The sequence below is a fragment of the Coenobita brevimanus genome, chromosome 24 (assembly GCF_032717465.1).
Source record: "Coenobita brevimanus isolate Jiangsu-jjx chromosome 24, ASM3271746v2, whole genome shotgun sequence".
Lineage (NCBI taxonomy): Eukaryota > Metazoa > Arthropoda > Malacostraca > Decapoda > Coenobitidae > Coenobita > Coenobita brevimanus.
In genome coordinates this window covers 59725817-59748233 of record NC_136977.1, presented here as the reverse complement: position 1 = coordinate 59748233, position 22417 = coordinate 59725817, and the positions used below count along the sequence as shown (strand labels likewise).

At 43.0% G+C, this 22417-nt stretch overlaps 1 protein-coding gene across 1 annotated transcript in view; it reads right to left on the bottom strand.

The window, feature by feature from the left end:
- Positions 1–22417, bottom strand: part of LOC145393393 (adipokinetic hormone/corazonin-related peptide receptor variant I-like) — a 90798-nt gene that overhangs the window by 26462 nt on the left and 41919 nt on the right. The window contains exons 2-4 of the mRNA XM_080267488.1: positions 16804–16952; positions 12333–12438; positions 1887–2094 (exon numbers count right to left, since the gene is read on the bottom strand). Of these exons, the coding sequence (XP_080123614.1) occupies positions 1887–2094; positions 12333–12438; positions 16804–16952 (463 nt within the window). The remainder of the gene's footprint in view (positions 1–1886; positions 2095–12332; positions 12439–16803; positions 16953–22417) is intronic.

Below are 22417 nucleotides of genomic sequence, written 5' to 3'. Positions count from 1 at the left end.
GAACTGCCCTACGACTTAAGACCTTGCTGACAGTATTGAGGGAAGAGGACGAAGAGGGAGGGAGGGGGGACGCAGGAGGAGGGGGTAAGGTAACAAGCGTAGGAGAGGTATGATTGAGAGGTGTGTGTTAGCAGCCTAATTGCCTAGATAACGTCATAAGCTAATCTTTGTATAGAAGATTACCGCTCTCATCCCTCTCCAGTACCTCCTCCCAATCCATTACCTCCACACCCAAACCACACCTCTCGCCCCATTACCCTTGGAGATGGATAGATAGATAGATAGATAGATAGATAGAGAGAGAGAGAGAGAGAGAGAGAGAGAGAGAGAGAGAGAGTGTGTGTGTGTGTGTGTGTGTGTGTGTGTGTGTGTGTGTTGCAAGGATGGTACAACACATGTGGTCTCGGTTGGCGGCCAAGGCAACCGTAAGGAAGAAACATGTTTTCCGACTCGGCTGACATCGGAGAGCGGGAGTAGAAGGGCGAATAAATTTAATGAATATGTTGATGGAAGAAACCTGGGTGGAAAAACATGTGGGTGGCATGAAGTGGGGTGGAAAAAGAATTGGGTGGAAGTGCAAGGATATGGAAGAACGTTGGATGGAAATTGTCAGAGGCGGAAAAGGGGGTGTTGTGTAAAGGCTGATCAGTCCAAAAACATGTAGGTTAAAAAAAGGGGTGATATCCCTCGTTATCATTCACACTGCCTTTTCCACGTTCTGTCTTTTGCTTTACTGGTACTTTACTAGTTCTCTTCCCTTTTACTCCATTTGCACATGTTTCTCTTTCATACTTCACTGATTTCTCCATTACTTCCCCTCTCCATTTGTCTCTCTTCCCCTTACCTCTCGCTTTTCTCTTTCTGCATTCTTTTCTCTGACTTTCTAATCTGTGCTTTGGCTGCTTTATATTCTCTCTCTCTCTCTCTCTCTCTCTCTCTGTATATCTATCTATCTATCTTACCAGCAAACAAAGAGGCAATAACGCTGACAGTAAGAAGCTGAGAGTGGGAGGAACGGCAGGAAGCTAGGCGAGGGGGAAAAAAACTAAGCAATATAACTAGCTGACCAACACACACACACACACACACACACACACACACACACACATTAAAATCCTACGCACTATACTGTATAGCTATGAAAGGGGAAATACTAAAAAAAAAGAAAGAAAGAAAAAAAAAAGGATAATATTGATAAATGGGGCGACAGAAACTGCAACAGAAAGTTTTGTAAAGACACACGTGAAGGCAATATTGTGAAGGAAAATCTCAAACGAGTCAACAAATTCTGCTGAGAAAACAAGAAAAGCGTGAGCCAAAGATGAGCTGTGGAAAATGAAGGTGCGAGAAAACTGAGAGAGGAAAGTTTGTGAGAGGGAAAGAATTAGCTAAATGAAGGCGTGACTCAGAGAAAAGACGAGACAAAGGCAAAAAGGGGCGAAACGTCAAGACGACGTGCCGCTAATATGAAAAATAAATAGAAATACGAGTAAAAACAAGAAAGATTTGACAGCAGTGACATAGGCGAGGGAAAAATATATATGAAAAGTATCAGGTATGAAAGTACAAAGTAAAATTGAGGAAGAAAAAATTTATCAGTTGACATATAGCCAGATGCCAAAAAAAAAGGTTACGGCCATAAATCATGCTTCTTTATATTATACAAGACAACATGTGTAAAATTAGTATATATCAATGGAAATGTCGTTACCAGAATTTTGATACAACCAAATGAAAATCGACTAATTGCAAAAAACTTATGAACGCACCTGTTTTCACTATCTTATTAAGTGGTGTGGAAAGCAGGATTCGAATGCACCTTAATACCTTCCACTGAAAGGATCACTTAGTCTAACAGAGTTGTTAAAGAGCATCCATCCACCCACCGTCAGCAGAAAGCCTGGACTTTTGGAAGATGGTGATGACGATGGCGCCGTAGAAGATGATGATGATGGCGAGAGGAGCGACGTAGAGCATCATCAGGCAGAAGATGTTGTACACCATCTCGTGGTGCATCGTAGGGAAGAAGTTGAAGGTGACGCACTGCACGTAGAAGGTAAAGACGGGGTGATTCTCAACGTGGAAGATGATGACCTGAGGGGAAGAAGCAGGTTGGGATTAGGTGGGATGGGTGAAAGGGTGCAGAAGACGAAGAGGACATGGTTCTCAATGTGAAAGATGATGACGAGAGGCACATGTACGGGCTGGGGTCAGTGAAGAGACGGAGGGAGGAGGTGGAGAGATGGAAAGAGAGATGGGGAGACGGAAAAATAGAATGGAGTGGAGAGACAGAGGGACAGAGAGGAATGGAAAGATATAGGGATAAAGAGGAGAGGAAAGATGGACAGCTGAAGACAGGGAGAGAAGAAGTGAGATATGGACAGGAAGAGGGAGAGCAGAGATATGGAGAGGGAGGAGGAACTGAAATGATGGAGGGAATAAAAGAAATAAAAAGATGAAGAGATGAAGAGGAGGGGGAAAGGAGGATAGGAGATCGTGGAAAAGAAGGGGATAGAGAAATGTGGGGATAAAGAAGAATGGAGAGATGAACAGGGAGAAAGTGGGTGAAGGTTTGGAGAGATGAAGGGGGGGGAATGAAAGGACGGAGGAGAAGGGGTCAATGGAGAGATGGAAGAATAAAAAGGGAGGAGGGAAAGAGGGGAGACGGGGAGGGAGGAGGTAGGGGTTAAAAATACGAAGCTGATCACCTGAGGGACAAGGTTAGTGGAAAACTGGAGAGATAGGAGAGAGCGGAGGGGAGGGGGGACGAAGGGATGAAGGAACTGAATATTAGATAGGAGGGGACGTACTGGAAATATGGAGGGTCGAGAGGGATGGAGAGGTAGAGGGAGAAGAGGTGAAGAGATGGAGTTACAGAGGAACGAAATACGTGTTGGAGATGACAGCAGGTATGTAAAGGTGGAGGGATGAGTAAGGACGGAGGGAGGGAGGGAGAGACTGGGTGGAGAGGAGGAAGAATATGCAGAGAAGGAGCAGGAGATCGAAAAATTGAAGAGTAGTTCGAGAGGGATGGAGGAAAGAGGAGGAGGGGTGACTGGATAGAGAAAATGAAGGATAGAGAGGGCTGGAGATATGAAAGGATATAGGGGGAAGGGGTGAGTAAAGAACTGTAGACATAGAGAAAGGAGTGAGTGGACTGAGAGACAGAAGGACAGAGAGAACGATAAGTGGATAGAAGGACGGAGATTTATGAAAAGAGTGAGCGAGTGATAGATAAAGGAGCCCATTTTTTCCCTATTACTTTATAAATTTACCAACTTTGTAATTACGCCCTAACAACTCGACTTCAAGGCCTACAATTCCAGAGTGATGAAAGACGCTAATTTACCAAGAAGGGCATTACTTGATATTATAGCTCTAAAGTGAAGTAAATATAGGGCAAAATTAATGCCTTTCGAGTATGTTAGTGAAGTTGCTGTAGTTAATCTGAAGGCAAATGTTAATTGGCAGTTACATTCTAGCTTATTTTATTTATACTGACATTCTGAATTAGTTTTCATTATCATAATCCAACAATAGCAGAGAGAGAGAGAGAGAGAGAGAGAGAGAGAGAGAGAAATGGCCGGATAAATTAAGGCAAATGGTTGGATGCACTGACAGACGAGCTGGATATGCACTCTGGTGGGAGAAGAATGAGAGTGGGAGCTGGGAGAGGAAAATCCGCAAGAAACGGAGAAGGCTGGGAAGGAGGCAGGGACGGTAATGGAGTGCATGAAAAATTAAATATGTTGGTGCCGGGAACGAAACGAAATAGGTAGAGGTTAAATTTTATCATAACAGTGCCTTTAAAACGGGAAGGAGAAATTTTAAAGTTTGGCGGTTGCTTTCAGGTCTATTTCCACTTATTCTTCATCAAATATTAGACTGATACACACTGTTATCTTCAAAGGTAAGTCTAATTCTTGGACGCACTTCAAAATTCACGGAGATTAAAATATTCCTAGCGTACCATGAGCAAGATAGTATATTATATTGTGCCTGGACTGTACACATTAAGCCCACACGATTATATGCATCAGGAGAGACTTTTCAAATTGGTCGAGTTGAGAACAGAATTCATTAACCCATTCTGGCGACAGCAGGAATAAACTGAAAAAGGTGCTGCTGGTGGTGGTAGTAGTGGTGGTGGTGGTGGTGGTGGTGGTGGTGGTGGTGATGGTGATAGCGGTTATAACTACACGCTCCTCTGGCCGTGAACCGAGTGGAAAGCAGAAAACGGCTACATCCACTGGGCGCAACGAAATCTATTTTGCATTACCGAAGGACTGTCTGAGTTGTAATAATGAGGGACCTGAGGTGAGCGTGTTGTGGTGTGGGAGGCTGTATTGCACTGAGGGCGCAGTGGACTGATAGTGAGTTGTATTTCATGCCTCGTACCTGCAGAGAACTATCTTAATTTTTATTTACATCAGGTCCCTTCAGCATGTAAATTTCTATCCTCCTTCCCGATCGCCCTTAAGATTATAATATTTTACGCCTAGGAAATGATGTCGGAATTGATACATAAATTATACCAGTTTCTCCTATATAGTCAGCTATGGGAACCTTGCAGAGGATGTAAGATTAAAGTATTTTCTGCTTTAAATATTACGGTCTCCCTCAGCTCCTCGTTTAAAAGTGAAGGTAAATATTTGCCTCTCCAGGGAAATGATTCTTCTCGCTTCAGACTCGCTCCAAATCCTTCACTGATAGAGGTATTAATGCTGCTTCTCACAGGTTCCCATTGAAAGAGAGAGAGAGAGAGAGAGAGAGAGAGAAAGAGAGAGATGGCTTAGCGTTAAATTTTAAAACATAGTAAAAAAAGATAACAGAGGGAAGTAAGACGGAAGAAAGTAAGATAGTTGAGAAAGTAAAAAGAAAGGCATAAGGAAGGACAGGGGAATAAGGAAGAATGGAAGGAAAAAGTATGGACGACAAGGAATGGGATTAAACGAAGAAAGAAGAAATGATAATAAACAATTAAGGATAAAAGGAAAGAATAGGGAGGGAAGAAAGGAAAGATATGTGGACGGAGTAAGGGTAAAATGAAGGAAGAAACCAGACAGGCGGGAAAAGGGAATTAGGAGGGAAGGAAGAAAGAATGGAGAGGACAAAGGAATGAACAGTGTAAGTAGACGTAGCCGAAGGGTGTAATTGTATAGAGAAGGTCTACACTGACATATACAACGCCTCACCATTACTCTCTCCTAGCGACTCTCCTCCCATCGATGATTTAACCAGATAACCTTCTCTATTGAATTACACCCCTCAGGTACGTCTAAGACAAGCAGAATATGTCAGACAGAGTAGGACAGGAGAGAACAAGAGTTAGACAAGGAGAGAGTGATAGGGAGTAGGAGAGTGACAGTAGGTAGGAGGACAGCAGCTAGCACAAACTGCTTCTAACCATAGGCCATACTGGTCACACCAAGCTCTTACCTTTTGCTCAAGTAACTGTCTCACCATAAACTCCACCGACCCAAATCTGCCCATTTCATCACCCCACTTAAAATACGAAGAGAATAACGGAACAGAGAAGGCCTACATTATCTCCTAAACGCCTCACCATTACTCTCTCCTGGTGTCTCTCCATCGATGAACTACAAGAAAACATTCTCTATAGAATTACACCCCTCGGCTACGTCTATTTATATTGGTGGACAGCGGTAACAACGAACCAACTACGTTCGCTTACATCAGTAGCAACGGTTCACTGACATAAGGTGGAATGAGGAAGACAGCAAGTAAGGAATTGAGGTAAAGGGAAGAGAAAAGTAAAACAAGAGGGAATAAGGAAGACATGAGGAATGAGGAAGAAAAAATGAATGAAGGAAACAACAAGGGAATTATGAAGTAAAGAGAGAATAAAGAAGGCAGGAAGGACGTGAACAGGGAAGGAAGAGGGCGGGGGATATGAAAGGATGGAGAGAGTAGGGAAAATTGGACGGGATAAGAAAATACAGAAGGAAGAAGATGCAAGAAATGATGGATTAATAAGGGATGAAGAAAGGAAGAAACGAAAAGGCAAGGAATGACCAATAAAGAAGGAATGAGGGTATATTAAAGAAAAGAGACAATAGAAAAAAGAAAACAGGCCAGAAAGGATAGAATAACGAAAGAAAAGACGGAAAGAGGAAGAAACTATTAAGAAAGTAAACACAGGAGGAAGAAATAAGTAAAGGATGAATTAAACAGGAGGGAGAAAACCTGGGATAATGAAGGAATGAAGTAAAGAAAAACTGCAAAAGACAAGTGGAAACATACACGAAAGGAGGACACAAGAGGGAAAAACATGATTCAGCCAGTTAAGTGAGTTAGCGGAAGAATGAAAGAATGGCTAAAGAAGATGAGAGAGAGAGAGAGAGAGAGAGAGAGAGAGAGAGAGAGAGAGAGAGAGAGAAAGAGAGTTAAACGAGAAAAAGCTAAAAGTTTTGGGGCAACTTTGATAAATGGCTGACGCTTCTTCCTTAAACCCAGACTGGAAAATTCTGGGGATTTCCACAACTGTGAGGTGGAAGAGTATATTCCTTTTGTAATAATAATAATAATAATAATAATAGTAGTAGTAGTAGTAGTAGTAGTGGTGGTAGTAGTAGTAGTAGTAGTAGTAGTAGTAGTAGCAGTAGTAGTAGTAAATAATAAATATTTATAAGTTTATTAGTTTATATATTTATATATATTTGTATTGATATATGAATTAGTTTGATAATGCAAAAAAAAAAAAAAAAAAAAAAAAAAGGAGATCGGATTGAGTGAGATATACAGTAAATACTAAAGTGGACTCACCCAAAAGTTCTGTTTCCCTTTTGGACCTTGGGAATGCGATTATATATAAAAAGGAAAAGTATATATAAAAGCTGATTTTGACGAGTACGGGTGATACGTTTGCGTGTAGGGGGCGGGTGGAGCTCGATGGAGGGGGGTAGGCGGTGGCTCAATCGGTAGAGAGGTGGCCTGCGGTCCTACCGGACCCAGGTTCAAATCCTCGCTGGAGCAGGGAACAGTTTAAGGATTTGAATTTAATAAAAACAGACTTTACTGATCTACCAGAAGACCCGCCAACATGTCGTAAAAATACCCCCGCTAATACCAATACACCAGTCCTGTATGAGACAGCCCTAGCATGTATTCAATACGGACGGTGGGTGTTAGCGCCGACGTGGTGGCTTGTAGAGGTATATACGAAGGAGGACTACTGGGCCTTGGAAGCAGGCTGTGAAGCCTATGCCCAGAGTCGGACACATAAAAAAAAATATATAAGTCCTTGTGTAAGGTCCTGTATGGGTTAGGAAGTGTACGTGTATGCATCAGCAGGTGGAGGAGGAGGGCTGAGCTCAGTGGAGGTGTCTGTGTGGGTGAGGAAGTGTATGTACAATATAAGCATCAGCAGGTGAGGTGTTCTCTGCAGCGCCATGTGCTAAATGGTGAGCAGTCAGGTGCCAAGGATCCCTGCCCAAGTACCAACTCAATTTGTGACGGGGCGCCATGGAGGGACTGGTGCAGCCTGAGGGGTTGTTGGAGGTGCTGGGTGGTGGTTGACTCTTGAATGGGTCAGGACTGGGATGAGTCAGAACAAGATGTTGTCTTGTCCCTTGGTGTCCAATGGGGTATTCTGAGTTACACGAAGTAAGTGGGAGTTCTGTCTATGGGTGACCGAAGGATCGTTCTTAAATGAGCATGAAGTCTCAGATGAGTGAAGACAAAGAAGGAATTCCTTGTCCAGGTGGTGAAGTTGTCTCCTTTAGATAATTAGTGATAAAAAAAAAAATCCCTGTCGACTACGGAGTTATTAGAGCAGATAACTACTAAAGGTATATCATTCGAAGTGGGGAGATTCTGCGACCTCCCTCCCCCCACCCCCCACAGTCCACCTCCCTTTCACTGTCCCCAGTTTTCTTTGAAGTGTAGCAGGTTTCGAATGCTAAAAGGCGCTATCTACATGGAAGGGTAATTGGATCCTGGCGGGAGACTGCGCTCATATCCCTTGGTATCAAATATTCTGACTAATCGGGTTTCCGTCACCAGTTCTAAAGCCACCACTGTTCGAGGAAGAAAAAGTGTCGGTTGAGTTACGAGGGCTCTTGTGGCTGTGCGACTGTGTGTGATCATGTCATCTTGGCGACTTGTTCGTGTCACACAGAAAACGACCTCTGCTTGCGGCGGGAACTGTAAGGCAGCTTCATTCCTGGGGTAGTTCTTTGGTGCCTTGAATGTATTATGCACCGTCACAAAAATATCACGGGCTTGGATGGTGAGTAACTGGAAGTCTTGTTTACTTTTTGCTGATCTACAATGATAATTCTACTTTGTTCTGCTTCCTTTTTTCTTGTTTCTGGATCCAACCCACTGTGGAAATAGGGTGTGATAATGATGATGATGATGAATATTATTATTATTTATCTTTTTATAATTATTTTTGTAATCTTTGTAAACATTATAATTATTATTGATATTATTATTAGTAGTAGTAGTATCATCATCATCATCATCATCATCATGATTATCAAAAAATAGCCAAACCTGAAGTTAATATTAAGCCACTAAAATAGATTATCATTCTTCTTTTGCGACATTTCTTCTTTAACCTTGCAACCTTTTCCCTTTGCTCACTTCATCATTTTTCCCTCCCACTCCCAAGAGCAATCAGAAGAGAGAGAGAGAGAGAGAGAGAGAGAGAGAGAGAGAGGGGGGGGGAGGGGGAGCTATGGCAAAGGAAAGAGAAAGACACACAACAAAATTAGATGACCAGAGAATGAGGGGGGCGGGGAAGGTGAAGCGTTTGACGAAATTAGAAAACCAAAGGAAGTGGAAAATATGATTGTGGACGTGAAGAATGGGACACTAGAACGGTTACGTAAAGGCAAGACACTAAAATAATAGAACCACTGAACCGTGAGGAGAAAATAAGACGCAACACAGTAATACGAAATAGGATGAAAAAATAAGGAGAGAGAAAAATAAGGCAAAATGTGGCTCTGGTGTTATCACCACGACCGATGATGAGGGCCGGGATGTAAACAAAGCTGGCGCGGGGTTATAGCTTTCCTCTCCCTCTACCTATTACTTTCTCGTTTTCTCTGTTTTCCCTCCATCAACTAGTAACTAATCTATTTATAAGATAAAAGTAAGGGACAAAGTACTTGTTATTAACTTTCTGATTGGCTATTACGCAGGGTTAAGTGTTTTCCTGAAATAATGAGATCCCAAATTTTATAATCTACTGTAGGTATAAGTTATTTATGGAGTGCCCACTCTCTTCTTCAATATTCACTCAACTCATAAGACATAAATTTTTGCAGAAAATTTATTGTTCTAATTTCTCCCACTCACTGTCTACCCATATACAGTGCTTCAAAGACTGCTGGCATTTTTTTTTTTTTTTTTTTTTTTTTTTGTAAAGGGCATCCAGAATAATAGTAGTAGTACTAGCGGTAGTAGTAATTTTTGTTGTTTTAATACAAGGTTCGTCTGAAAGTGAACTCAGTTGACAGTGGTTCACTGTCAACGAACGCGCTGGTTTACACTCACACATTAGTGTGGCCATGCTGCAATCACGAAATGTTTTAACAGACCGTGGTATTATTCGTAAGTGAACTGATTTAGCACAACTGAAAGAAAAGATAAACTCACTGTCGATCAAGAGTAAATAGAAACTTGGTTGGTACTGGCCAGGAGGCAGTCACATCCACATCCACGTCACACCTTTTACCCATGTAAAATTTGTGGATTGGAGTCTCCCTTTGGTACTACCCTTTAGTTAGACATGTAGGTTTATTTCCTTGAGTATGTAGTTGTATTTCCTTGAGTTATTTGCATCCAGTTAGTGTTTTTTAGTGAAGTATCTCCCTACCATCTGCGTCAGTCAACCCAAGACCTGACTGAATGTGAAGGCGTCTTCGGGTGCTCCGTCACCAGCAGTCAGATTAGTCTTTTTCTCACAGCCGCGGTTTTCCATGCTAACAACCTATGCATATACAATGGTGTGTATGGCGCCAGGTGAGGTGGGTGTGGGGAGGGAAAAGGGAGGTGAAAGTGGGTGAGAAATGGAAGGACAATTGGAAGCGAAGAGGGAGAGGAAAGAAGAAAAGAGAAAGGAAACGGGATCCATGAAAACAGTAATGAAAGGGAGAAGAATAACTGAAGAGGAGAAACAGGGTCTGGTACCAGAGAGAAGAGACAGAACGAGAAAAAGGAGAACGGCAGAAAAGAGGCGATGAAGAGATGACAGAATAGGTGAGGTAGCACATATTGAGAAGGGAGGTGGTGTGAGAAAAGAGGACGCGAAGAGAATGAAGGAGAAAATAATGGAAGGAAGCAGAAAATAATTAAACTAAACGTATTTCAGCCCACGTCTTTAAATATGCAACTGGTGAGATAATGTTGTATGACGAGACGATTTCATCCCGAAGAGAGTCCAGGTCATGTTGAAAATATTGTATCCTCCCAAATAACCCAAATTCAGTGTGTGGGCAAAATACCTGGGGAGAAAATATAATTCTTGGGTGGGCTGTGGTCTGAGGGATAGGCAGGGGCAGTGAGTGAAGCCTTTATCGTGAGCTCCCAGTCAAGCTAAGCCGGACTTAAGAACTGATCACTAATTACTTTTCTTACTTCTTCTGAATGAGTTCACTGGTCGAAACCTTAATTACTGTCAGGCAAGAGGACAGACTCAGGCACGAGGACGAACAAACAACGAGAGAGCAATGAAGGACAAGGTGAGACAGAATGTGAATCAGGAAGAGGAGATGGTAAAGCAGGGAAAACAAAAGAAAAGACAGGAGAGAAACGTGGTGAAGTGGAAGGAGAGAGAGACCGTGAAACAGGAGAAACATGTGAAAGAGGCAAGGCAGAAGGGCAATTAGGAGAGTGAAATGAGAGACAGAAAGTGAAGCAGATGGTGGGACAGACGGTGAATAGGAGGAGAGACAAAAGATGAATGAAGAGAGAGAGAGAAGATGAATAGAAAGAGAGAGACAGAAAATGGAGGAGAAAACGGGACATAAGGTGACATAGAGGAGCTTATTAGGAGGTGAAGAAATTCTTCTGTTCAGCACTAGGAGCCTTAAGAATTATGAAGCAGGGAAGAGGTATAGGACGAAACAGGAAGGGCAGTGAATATCAAGCAGTGAGAGGAAAGGCACTGTTAGACAGGAGGGGAGGGGGGGGCAGAGTGAGTAATGAGGGCATGCGTGAAGTAGTAATGGCAAGGGCGAAACAGTATGGACTGAAGGGGGACAGTATGAGACACGGGAGGGACTGTATGGGGCACGAGGAGGGAGGGCAGTGTGAGGCATGAGGGAGTACAGTGTGATGCGTGAAGGTTGGGCAGGTAAGGTCTGTGCGGGTAATGTGGGGCAAGAAGGGCCAGCGAGTTGCAGGAAGGAAGCAGAGTGAGGCAGGAAGGGGCTGTGTGAGGCAGGAGGAGAGTAGAGTGACAGAAGAAAGAGAGGTGCAGAGTGAGGTAGGAGAGGAGGTAGGAAGGGTGAGGAAGGAAACAGGGGGGAGGAGTGAGACGAGAGAGAGAGAGAGAGAGAGAGAGAGAGAGAGAGAGAGGGAGAAAGAGAAGAGGGGAGGGGCAAGTGAGGCAAGAGAGAGGGAGGCAGTGTGAGAAAGAAATGGAAAATTGGGGTGAGACAGGAGAGAAGGGAGGGTACAGGGCTGGACAGGAGAATAATTACATGGTGAGGTACGGGATGATATAGGGAGAGAAGATACGCATCTGTAGATATGGCACACTGATATACAGGACACTTGGCGAAGGAGGGAAGAGTATTAGGTGGTGGCGGTGGTAGGGAGAAGTTACGCTAGAAAAAACAGGGGTTATATTCAACTGCTGTCCTGAAAATGTGGTTTGATCTGGTTATAAGAATTACATCCCTCGGGGAACCAGAACTAGGTGGCAAGTGCGGTGGTGGTGGTGGTGGTGCACCGGTGTGGTCCTGGTGTGCTGCTGGTTTGGCGCTGGGGTGGTGTTTTTGTGGTGTTGGTGTGATGCTGAAGTGGTTCTTGTGTGGTGTTGGTGTGGTGGCGAAGTGGTGTTGAGGTGGTGCACTGGTGTTGGAATGACTCTGGGGTGATGCTGGTGTGGTGCTGGATTGGTGATTCCAATGCTGTAATGATGCTAGGGTGCGATGCATGAGCACTGCAATTATGTGGTGTTAGGTCCATTGCTAGGATGGGTGCGGGGGGTAATATCGCCAGTTACGAGGCTCTCAGTTAACTATATGGCGGCGCCGTGGTGGTGGGGGGGAGGGGTGGTGTCATTTAACCGGGGTGCTGTTGAGAGAGAGAGGGGGGGGGGAGCTAAACATAAAATCAGATGTGCTACGTACCTGAGGGATGGAGCAGCTGAAGGCCAACAACCAGGCAAAGGTCAGCATAATCTTGCCACGTCTGTCCGCTGCGTTCAGACTCAGAGGATGAACCACCGCGAAGTACCTGACCACAACAAACACCTTAATTAATACATCAGTCATCTCACGTACATCAAGCATCTCAGGTCATCATCATCATCATCATCATCATCATCCTTATCCTATATCCCAGTAAATATATGGGATTCAGAAACAGGAAAACAAGAAAATGTGAAAAACTTATCAGTATCCATTAAACTGTTCACACATCCATTCAATCATCATTCAAGACAAGAACCTCATCTCACTAGGCTGTCACTCAAACAGCATTTAAAACTAGTCATTAGCTGTCTCATTGCGTCGATAGAACAGAGCTAATATGACATTCCAGTGAACATTAGCTCATACTGGTCCTCAGTGTATCTAAGTGATGTTGTGTAAGTTCGATTTGCTTAAGGTAAAGTATCTTAATATTTTCCACCACGACTCAAAGGTGCTGTGAAGTCCAGGAATTCACACCCGTCATTAACACCCGTCAATAATACACTTTACTAATACTCTGTTGTTTGCTGTTCAGTTCACCTCTATGTAGTGTCTAGTGTCACCAAGGCCATTATTCACGTTGTATAAGGAAGTTCCCTGACACCTTTCTTAAGCGATTTATTTTCTTGTTACACCTTACTCTCCTCTCCTGTTTCATACAAATCTTTCGAGTATCACCACATTCTACATAAATAACGAAAGAAAGGATATTAACCAACCATATCCAAAGATAAATCGCAAAGGAAGAATTGCTTTGAACCCTCCTTAACAACGAGAATATGGGTGCAAAATGAATAGAATCGTCTGAAGGAAGGAAGGATGAACGTCGTACTCTAAAAGGATTAATATAACCGTATAACTGTATGTCCACCGTTTTCATTGAAATATTTTCTATGTTTCTAAATTATGCTTCTGAATATAATATGTCTAGCAAAACAGGTGTAGCCGAACAATTTCCTTTGAACAATTATAAAGAGCAATACGCCACATTCATGCGAGACATTTCACTTGATCCCCTTGCAGCCCAGCTCTGCTTAATCTCACAACCTCTCGCCCCCAACTCCCCAACCAGTCCACGGCAAAGTCCAGAGAGTCCTGTTGAAAGCCCCAACTAAATCCAACACTTGCTAAGACCTCTCAAACATCATTCACACTTCGCCATTCACACGAGGCTTCACCGTCCCGTTCACACTCCTCTCACAGGTAAAGGGACACAGCCATTTATGATCTTTGGAAACTCCGTGTTGGACCCACTCAGTCTCTGTTCCACACAATGCCTCTGCAACCGTTCCTTTTTTCATTTTCTTTCACCCAATCTGTGGCATTCAAACTTCCTGCCAAACTCTATTCCGTTTTGTCCACAACAGCTTAAACAAATGAAGCCAAACTGGACAAAACAGGGCAGAATAAGAGACGATTGTATTATTCATATTACTCCTTGGAAACGCTCAGCTGAACACGGCAATCTCTTAAAGTATTCGTGGTAATTGGTGTTAAAGAAATCTATTCCACATCGTACATGCTACACAGTCGTCGTCTTCGCGCTTTATAACCGGTTACCAAATTCCAGCACCATTTATCCTTTCATCCTTGGGAAATTGCAGCTTAAATTACTTTGTCACTTTTCCAATATTGTGTGGAATTCACTGCCTTTCCATTTTCTTTTTAGTTCATTGGAAATTTTGAATATCTGCAACTCCCTGCGCTTTATCCATCCCAGCACTTTTCATTACACTTCACTGCTCACAGACTCACGCAGGATACGATATCTAATAAATTTTTTTATCACCGAATGCCACAGGACCAAATTTTATCCAGTGCCGTCTGATACTTCTTCAATCATTTTACAACAATGCACCATCGCTCTGCCAAAGCTCCCACCGCCTTCCAATACCTCTCTTTCGCTTTGGAGAGTCTTCCAGGTGTTATAGAACTTTTCCATTTCTTACTGACACCCACTGTCGCTCCAAGAATTACCTTTCAGTCTCTCACGGCGGCGCATGGTGAAACCGTGAAGTACTGCATCAGTCTGCACTGTTAGTGCCCGTTGCCGAGATTGGCTCAGTTACAATTCCACACTCGAGAACAAATAACCGGCATATCAGACACTTGGAAGTTCAATGCGCCCAAAAATTTAGCCTCACTGCGTATATATTTTCATAAACAGTAGTAACTGCTCTTCAACAAGCAAGAAAAAACAAGTAATATTCAGAGTAGTTGTTTTTTTATCTTTTTCAGTATATTCTGGCTAATCTCCAGGCAGAACTATTCTGTCACTTAAATAACCAGTCACCACATCAATCAAGCAGCCACTCTCACATTAACCACAGCCCCATATAGCGATCCTCAGCTCATGTATAAGATATCCACACACATGCAAAATTTACACCCAGCTAACACCATCTTCACACAGCAAAGATCCTAAACACACAACCAAGACTCTCATCACAGAATAGCCTCACAACACAGCCTCTTCCTTTTTCTAGCGCGGTTGCTTCCAGTACTAAAATATTCCTTTCTTCCCGAACTAACCAGCATCTTCTAATACCAACACAGCCCTTTCCAGCACCAACACAGACCCTCCCAATACCAACACAACCCCATTAAGTACCAACACAGCTCACTTTAGCCTCCTATTGCCAACTCTCCCATACCTAAATCCCCCTTCATCCACATACAGATCCATATAGCCCTCTCCAGCCCCTTCCTAAGTCAAACAGCAAGGCAAAGACCCATATACTCGTACCCCTCAGTCCCTTTATAGACCTGTGTCCCCCAGTCCATATCGCAGCACCAGGCGGGGACAGGTGCCACCAGCAGTCTTCCCTCTAGTAGTTCACTCATAGCCTGACTGTGAGGGCTACACTCGGCGCTGAATTAGGTGAGGAGGGGGTGGAAAGGTGAGATGTGTGTGTGTGTGTGTGTGTGTGTGTGTGTGTGTGTGTGTGTGTGTGATTTATGGCTCAAGTTGATATCCAGACTTCTGTCCCCTGTGTGCCTTATCGTTATATTCTTACCGGGACTTGGCTATAGGAGTTAGTTCATTATTCTTCCTTTATGTCAGCTATGGGAGAGTAAACGAGGATGGATTACCTTTTCTCCAGATGTCTCTCTTACACTCATCAGTATTTTACACGGTACGGATGGTTATGTCCTCTCTCTCTCTCTCTCTCTCTCTCTCTCAATCTTTAACAACTCCTCATTTTTAGGTATTCAGACCAAATATTTAAGTAACTCATTTGCATACGAGACATTTTTTACCCCTTAAGATTCAAGCCAAGGGAGGCCATTAATATTAACTTCAGAATGTGTGTGTGTGTGTGTGTGTGTGTGTGTGTGTGTGTGTGTGTGTGTGTGTGTGTGTGTGTGTGTGTGTGTAATCTCTCCAGTTCATTCCCGTCCATCACACTATTTCATCATTAAGCCTTCCCTTACGACGTTCTCCCTATTCTCCTCCAACTCTTCTTCCTTTCTCCCTTTGACACCCAATCTCTCCCTCGTTGATGTCTTTCTCTCATCTCTCCCTTTCTTAGCCTCTTTCTCTCTCTCTACCTTCTATCTTTTTTCCCTTCTTTTTCATTCGTACAGGTATAATACTTAATATCTTTCTTATTTATCATATTTGGAGTATTCTCAGTCAAATGTTCCTCTAATCTCTCTCTCTCTCTCTCTCTCTCTCTCTCTCTCTCTCTCTCTCACACACACACACACACACACACACACACCAATTTTTAAAACTATTTATTAACTTCTTCAGCTATTTTTCCCTCTGTCATCCTCTACCAACTTGCTTTTTTCTCGAATTATACCGTCTGTAGCTCTCTTGTTTTTTTTCTATAACTTCAATGTTTCTCCATTCTCCATTTGTCACCTTCTTCCTACAGTTCTTGTTAGTCACATACTCCGCCATTTTCACGCCATTTTCGCATACTCCACATATTCTTAATTTACTTTGTCATCCTATGCAACCCTCAATTTCTCATCGTCTCTTCTAGCTTACCCTCTACCCGTTTCCTACTTAGTCTATCATTCTCTTCACATAATGCTCAGACACATACTCCTCCTGTTTCTAACCACCATTACTTCTGTCACAAAGTCAACAAAAGGGTAGAGCTTTAATGAAATTCTACAGACTTTGTACTTATTGTGGACACTCGCTGGGCTAATGTAATTAAGTCATTTAGTGCGTAAAATGTAAACATGAATGAAAGAATATAGCTCCTCGTCCCCTTCTTACATGTCCTTCCTTCATTTTACTCTCTCCTATTCTCTACTTTTCTCCTTCTTTCCCAACCTTTCTCCTCTTCACTACCTCTTTTTCCTCTCCCCTCTTCTGTCCTCCTCTCCCCTCTCTTTTCCGCCTCCCTCTCGCATTAACTCTTCTCTGTCCCGCCTGCCCGTACCTCACCTGTCTATGGAGATGCAGACGAGAATGAAAGATGACAGGTAGTGGCCAAATATCCTGAAGAAAGAGAAGACCCGGCACAGCGTGTCCCCAGCTACCCACTGCACCGTCGCCGCCCACCCCACCTCCACAGGGATCATCACAGTGGTTACCTGTAGGGAAGGGACGCATTATTATTAGCTCCCCTGGATGTAATAAGTTTCATGTACACTGATACATGCTTATTTACGAACCAACAGAAAATTTTATTCCACTCTGACACACTCACTAGTACACCTGGACGTAATGTCACCTGTAAATTTAGCGTAATCTGACACACTCTCACTAGTATGCCTGGACTTTACGAGATAACTGCAAAATCTATTCGACTCATACACACTGTCATTAGCTTAACTGAACCTAATAAGTTACCTGTAAATTTCATTCTGCTCTAACACACTCCCATTAGTTTACCTGGACACAAATATTTATCTGCAAATATTACACTTGGCACACTCACATCACCTTGCCTGGACACAAAGAATTGTCTGTAAATTTAAAGTACACTGATTCACTCTAATTACCTTACCTGGACACGATGAATTACCTTAAAGTACTCTGACACACTCTCATTAGCTTACCTGGACACGAAGGTCAAGAGAAATTTTAATATACTTGGCAAAAGCAATCTACGTGCTGACAGGCTGTCGGTTTTTAAATATGTCTGTGAATCCCTAATTTGTAATATCTGTCAACTGGGGGACTGGAGTGTGGGTAAGAGGTGAGGACAGGAATGACGGTAGTGGACTAGTGGACGTGGCTCGATTGTCAATCTAGTTACTTCCCTTGAGGCTGCAATGGCATGAGAGAAACGGTGGCTATGTGGGTGTCAAAGATGGAGTGATTCTGATGTGGAAAGCACTCAAAACCTCCCGCAGCGGGTATATAGCAAGACGCAGTGTGTCGACCAGTGCAGGGGCAGGGACGCCAACTCCCACGTCACCTAAAAGAGGTTGTGTTTTGTGTTAGGATGAGGGTTAGTTATTGATGGATCCGCCTCTGACATTACCTTCCACCAGTTATAGTGATATTTTTCTTGGTGTCTTTCATAAACCTCAAACATAGTACGTGTGCAGAATTCCAAAGCTGGAGAGAGTTAGGCTTGGTATGTAGTAGTGAATATAATTAATCTATTGTAATTTACGAGTCTGGAAGTCAACGTGATATTCAGACAAATCAACAAACATTTCCCATGGCATAGATAAGGCTGATACTGCTTGTCGGCAGATTAGTATCAAATGCAATGCAGAGGCATGCCTCGCCGTCAGCTTCACCAACTCCATTATGGACATATCTCCCCAAATGCGAAAGGAAATCAGGAGATATTGCATCTAGAGTTCTCGGTCTCTGGTGGAGGCGGAAAAAGCTTTGAAGACGATCCCTAGTGACGGAGCACTCAGGGTTAAGACAATTTAGGGGATTTACAGCTGATCCATAACACGGGGGAGTAAGTTCAGGATGACAGCTCTTAGCGAAAAGCCCATTAGCTGACGTATAGTTACTCTCATATGGCTGTGGGGGGATCTGTCAGTGCTCTTACCTTCTTACGGATCGGGTTACTTCCGAACAATTTCTGTTTTTACAACAATATTTTTTAGCTATCAGATTAAGAATAGGAATGTAAGAATTGTACGAATGTCCCAATGGTGATGATGATGACGACGACAATCATGATGATGATGATGATGATGATGACGATGACAGACCTAAGTAAGACAAACAAGCGATTACGCAAGTTACTTAGCTATATTGATATTATAATAATAGAAAAAAAATCAACCCCTACATCCCCTCTGAAAAGGAAATAAACAAAGCACACACACACACACACACACACACACACACACACACACACACACACTACAGCCGCTCCCAAACGCGGCCCAACAACATAATCCAAATTACAGCCACACCACCACACACAACAATCAATCTCCCACTCCCAAATTTCCAACCCTGCTCTGACGGGACGGGGGATCGAGGGAGGGATAGAGAAAGGATGGCTATTAATTACGGTCATTTTTTCCCTCGGTTATAAGACAAGCGTGAGACCCGGACACAATATGTACCCCAATGGGAAAGGTGTTGTAATCTGTTAGGGGACTGTGCACTAACAAATGACGTGTTAGACACCCACTGAAATGAGCTGTGTGGTGTTTGTGGTCGTCATATTGGGTTATGAGCAAGGCTGGCAGAACGGTACGGTCCGGCACGAAACTCTGCACAAAAGGATGTTTTTTTTTTTTTTCCCCAGAAAAATACGGTATGTAATTACAGACTGATATTATATTCAAAGTGCGAAAACAACATAATTTTCCAGTCGAACTTTTTTTGCTCCAGGAGAGAATACTTATATACCGGTATACTACAGAGAGAGAGAGACAGACAGACAGAATGACAAATAATTTTTTGACATATATTTCGATATTTTTCAATTGATAATATTGTGTATGTTTGCACAAAATCCCCTCCTACCATGTAAAATATTGCGCACTGGAAGCTGTAGGCTTAAATGACAAACAAGCAAGTTACACCGACGTGATCCATTCGTGTCTGAAGTCCGTCCCGTTTAGGCATTAAAACAGGCGGAAAGTTGTTGCTGGCAGGTTATTCACCAGATTCGCCGCTAATGCAATGGCAGAATGTAAGCTGGGTACCATATAAATTGCATACATACTGTATTTCCGGACACACATGGAAGTGTGTAAAAACATGCAGATATAGTAAATGGACACATACATACTCATATTCACACACATATATACAGATGAACGTACTTTCACAAACATATACTACCTTCATATATAATGGTCATAACTACACATATACTGTACATTCACAGTGAGGCACAGACCGGTACAGTCATGAATAAACCGCCAACATGCCTTGTCAAATGCCAAAACAATTATTCCGGATCTTGTGTGTGTAATATAATACAACAAAGTTTCCACTATGTTATCAAAGCAAAGACAGAACTCACAGCTATAATAATACTAATGAAAAATTACGTAAATTTTATAATACGGATAATATTATATAAATTTATGTACGAGAAATGTATGTAGAAACGAAAATTAATTATTATGATAAATACTTACAAGCACACTGCAATATGAAGCAGTGCAAGACGTAAGAGAGATCTCACAACAACTGTGAGGCGACAGTCATTCTGTAATTAATAATAATAACGCGAGTGGGAACAAACAACATTCTGATGACGTCAGAGCTGAAAAAAACATTTCTGAACCCGACACACCTACTGTAAGGTCACCTAGGTGCTGCCGTTGTCATGGTAACGATACCACCTGGCTTCCTAGGTGATGGCCAGACTGTGATGGGGACGGTGGTGTGTGACAGTGACGGTGGGTGGTCGTGGTGGTGGTGTACGTGTGGTGGTGTGTGATAGTGGTGGTGGTATGCGATGGTGGTGGTTGTAAAGTATATGATGGTGGTGTCTGTTGGTAGTGTATGGAGATGGTGGTGGTGTGCGATGGAGCTGGTGGTGATGATGGTGGTGCGTGATGGCAGTGGTGGTGGTGCGACGGTGGCAGTGGCGACGGCGTGTTGTGATGGTGGTGGTGGTGGTGTGTGACAGTACTGGTGGAGGTGAGTGATAATGGTGATGGTGTGTTGAGGTTGCTGTGGTAATGTAAGGAGAATCTTAAGGAGTTCTTTGGTTATGTAGGCAGTAAAACAAAAATATAAAACAAAAGTTATGAACTAGATAGGTCGATTCTTCGATGCACACAGGGTTCTAATAACGAGAGAGTCCAAGTCCGTACTACAAAACTGACTCCATCCTCTTGGCACATGGGATACCAAGGAACGCTGCAGGTACCGGGCTCATTATTACTAGAGACCAGGTAATTTCCAGGTCAGTTACTTAAGGTTATATAAATTTGTCGTGGATTTAAATATATCGAAGACCTGCACATGTTCTGATTAATTACCAACCCGACAAAGAATCATGGATGGATACTTGAAGCATTTCCATCATGATATATTAGGTAATTTCTTCACGCACAGAATCATCAGTACCTTGAATTAACTACCAACAAAAACAGCTGACAGTTCCTTGGTAGAAGAGTTCAAAGCTACGTTAGACACAGTTTCGTGAAGCCTAAGTTATTGGAAAATTTAATGTTTCCTCCCTTCCTGCAAACTTTTTCGGCCCAGCGTTTTTCCCCGATATATGTGCGTTTCCTTTTCTGTGTCCGTGTTGCAAGTGGGTGAGGTGGGTAGGGAGAGCCTTCATCTGTGCTATAATTTTTCTCTCACTGTCCGAGTAGCAACATGTATCTGACAATTTCATTCATGGTACCTCCTTGGTATGGGTCATGAGACCTTTTGAGATACTTCTTGTCCCTATAACTCCATGCAACACACACACACACACACACACACACACACACACACACACACACACACTCTCTCTCTCTCTCTCTCTCTCTCTCTCTCATTTAATCCACTGTGGTATTTGATTGCCCAGTGATTTCATGACGGTAACATCTGTGCGGGAATGTGCCGGGAATTTTAATACAAGCTTTTTCCGATATACAATAGCGTGTGTGTGTGTGTGTGTGTGTGTGTGTGAAGGTGAGGTACTTTGGTGATATTGCAATGTCCCTTTCCAACCAGGCACTAATGAGAACAGTGGGGATGCAGTGGCGGGTTGGGTAAGTTTTATGTGTTTCGTGTTACCCCCTCACCCAGATGACAGCAGCTCACACCCTCGCCTATGATCCCTGTGCTGTGGTGGTTTCAAATTAGCGAGATTTTTCCCCTATACGTGTCGCACCAGTGAACAGCTGTCGCGCGGGAATTGGATTTTAAACTGCAATGAGAGTTGGGGATTCTATCATATTGTGTGTAATCGAAAAAATAAATGTTATACTTCCCTGCAGTTCCCTGTTTTATTATTTTATTCATGCTACTACTAGACTATTTTATTAAATCTTTGGAAGGACCTCTAGCAGTAAAGATAATTATAAAGACTATATCAGTCCCCTTCATATTGAAAAGCCTACCCAGAGCCGAATATGACTGTCAGGCGATGGCAGAGAATAAGCTAAAAATGACCTATTGAATCCGACGACGACCTTTAACTTAAATTCAGGGAGAGACTTCGAGCTACAGAAGTTATAGCCTTAAATTCCCCTACCACTCCTATATATATTTCCTAAGTTAAGCGTTATTATCTGGTGGTGGCAGAAATACAACGAAAAAGATGTTCTCTGGTGGTATGAGTTAAAGGAAGTCCCTCACAGGTGTGCAAGTCCGCAAGCAAGTATACCGATTCTCAGACAAGTCAGCAAGCAAGTATACCGATTCCCAAGCAAGTTTGCAAGCAAGTATACCTATTCCCAAGCAAGCATACCGATTCCCAAGAAAGTCTGCAAGCAAGTATACCTATTCCCAAGCAAGCATACCGATTCCCAAGCAAGTCAGTAAGCAAGCATACCGATTCCCAAGCAAGTCAGCAAGCAAGCATAACGATTTCCAAGCAAGTCAGCAAGCAAGCATACCGATTCCCAAGCAAGTCAGCAAGCAAGTATACCGAATCCCAAGCAAGTCTGCA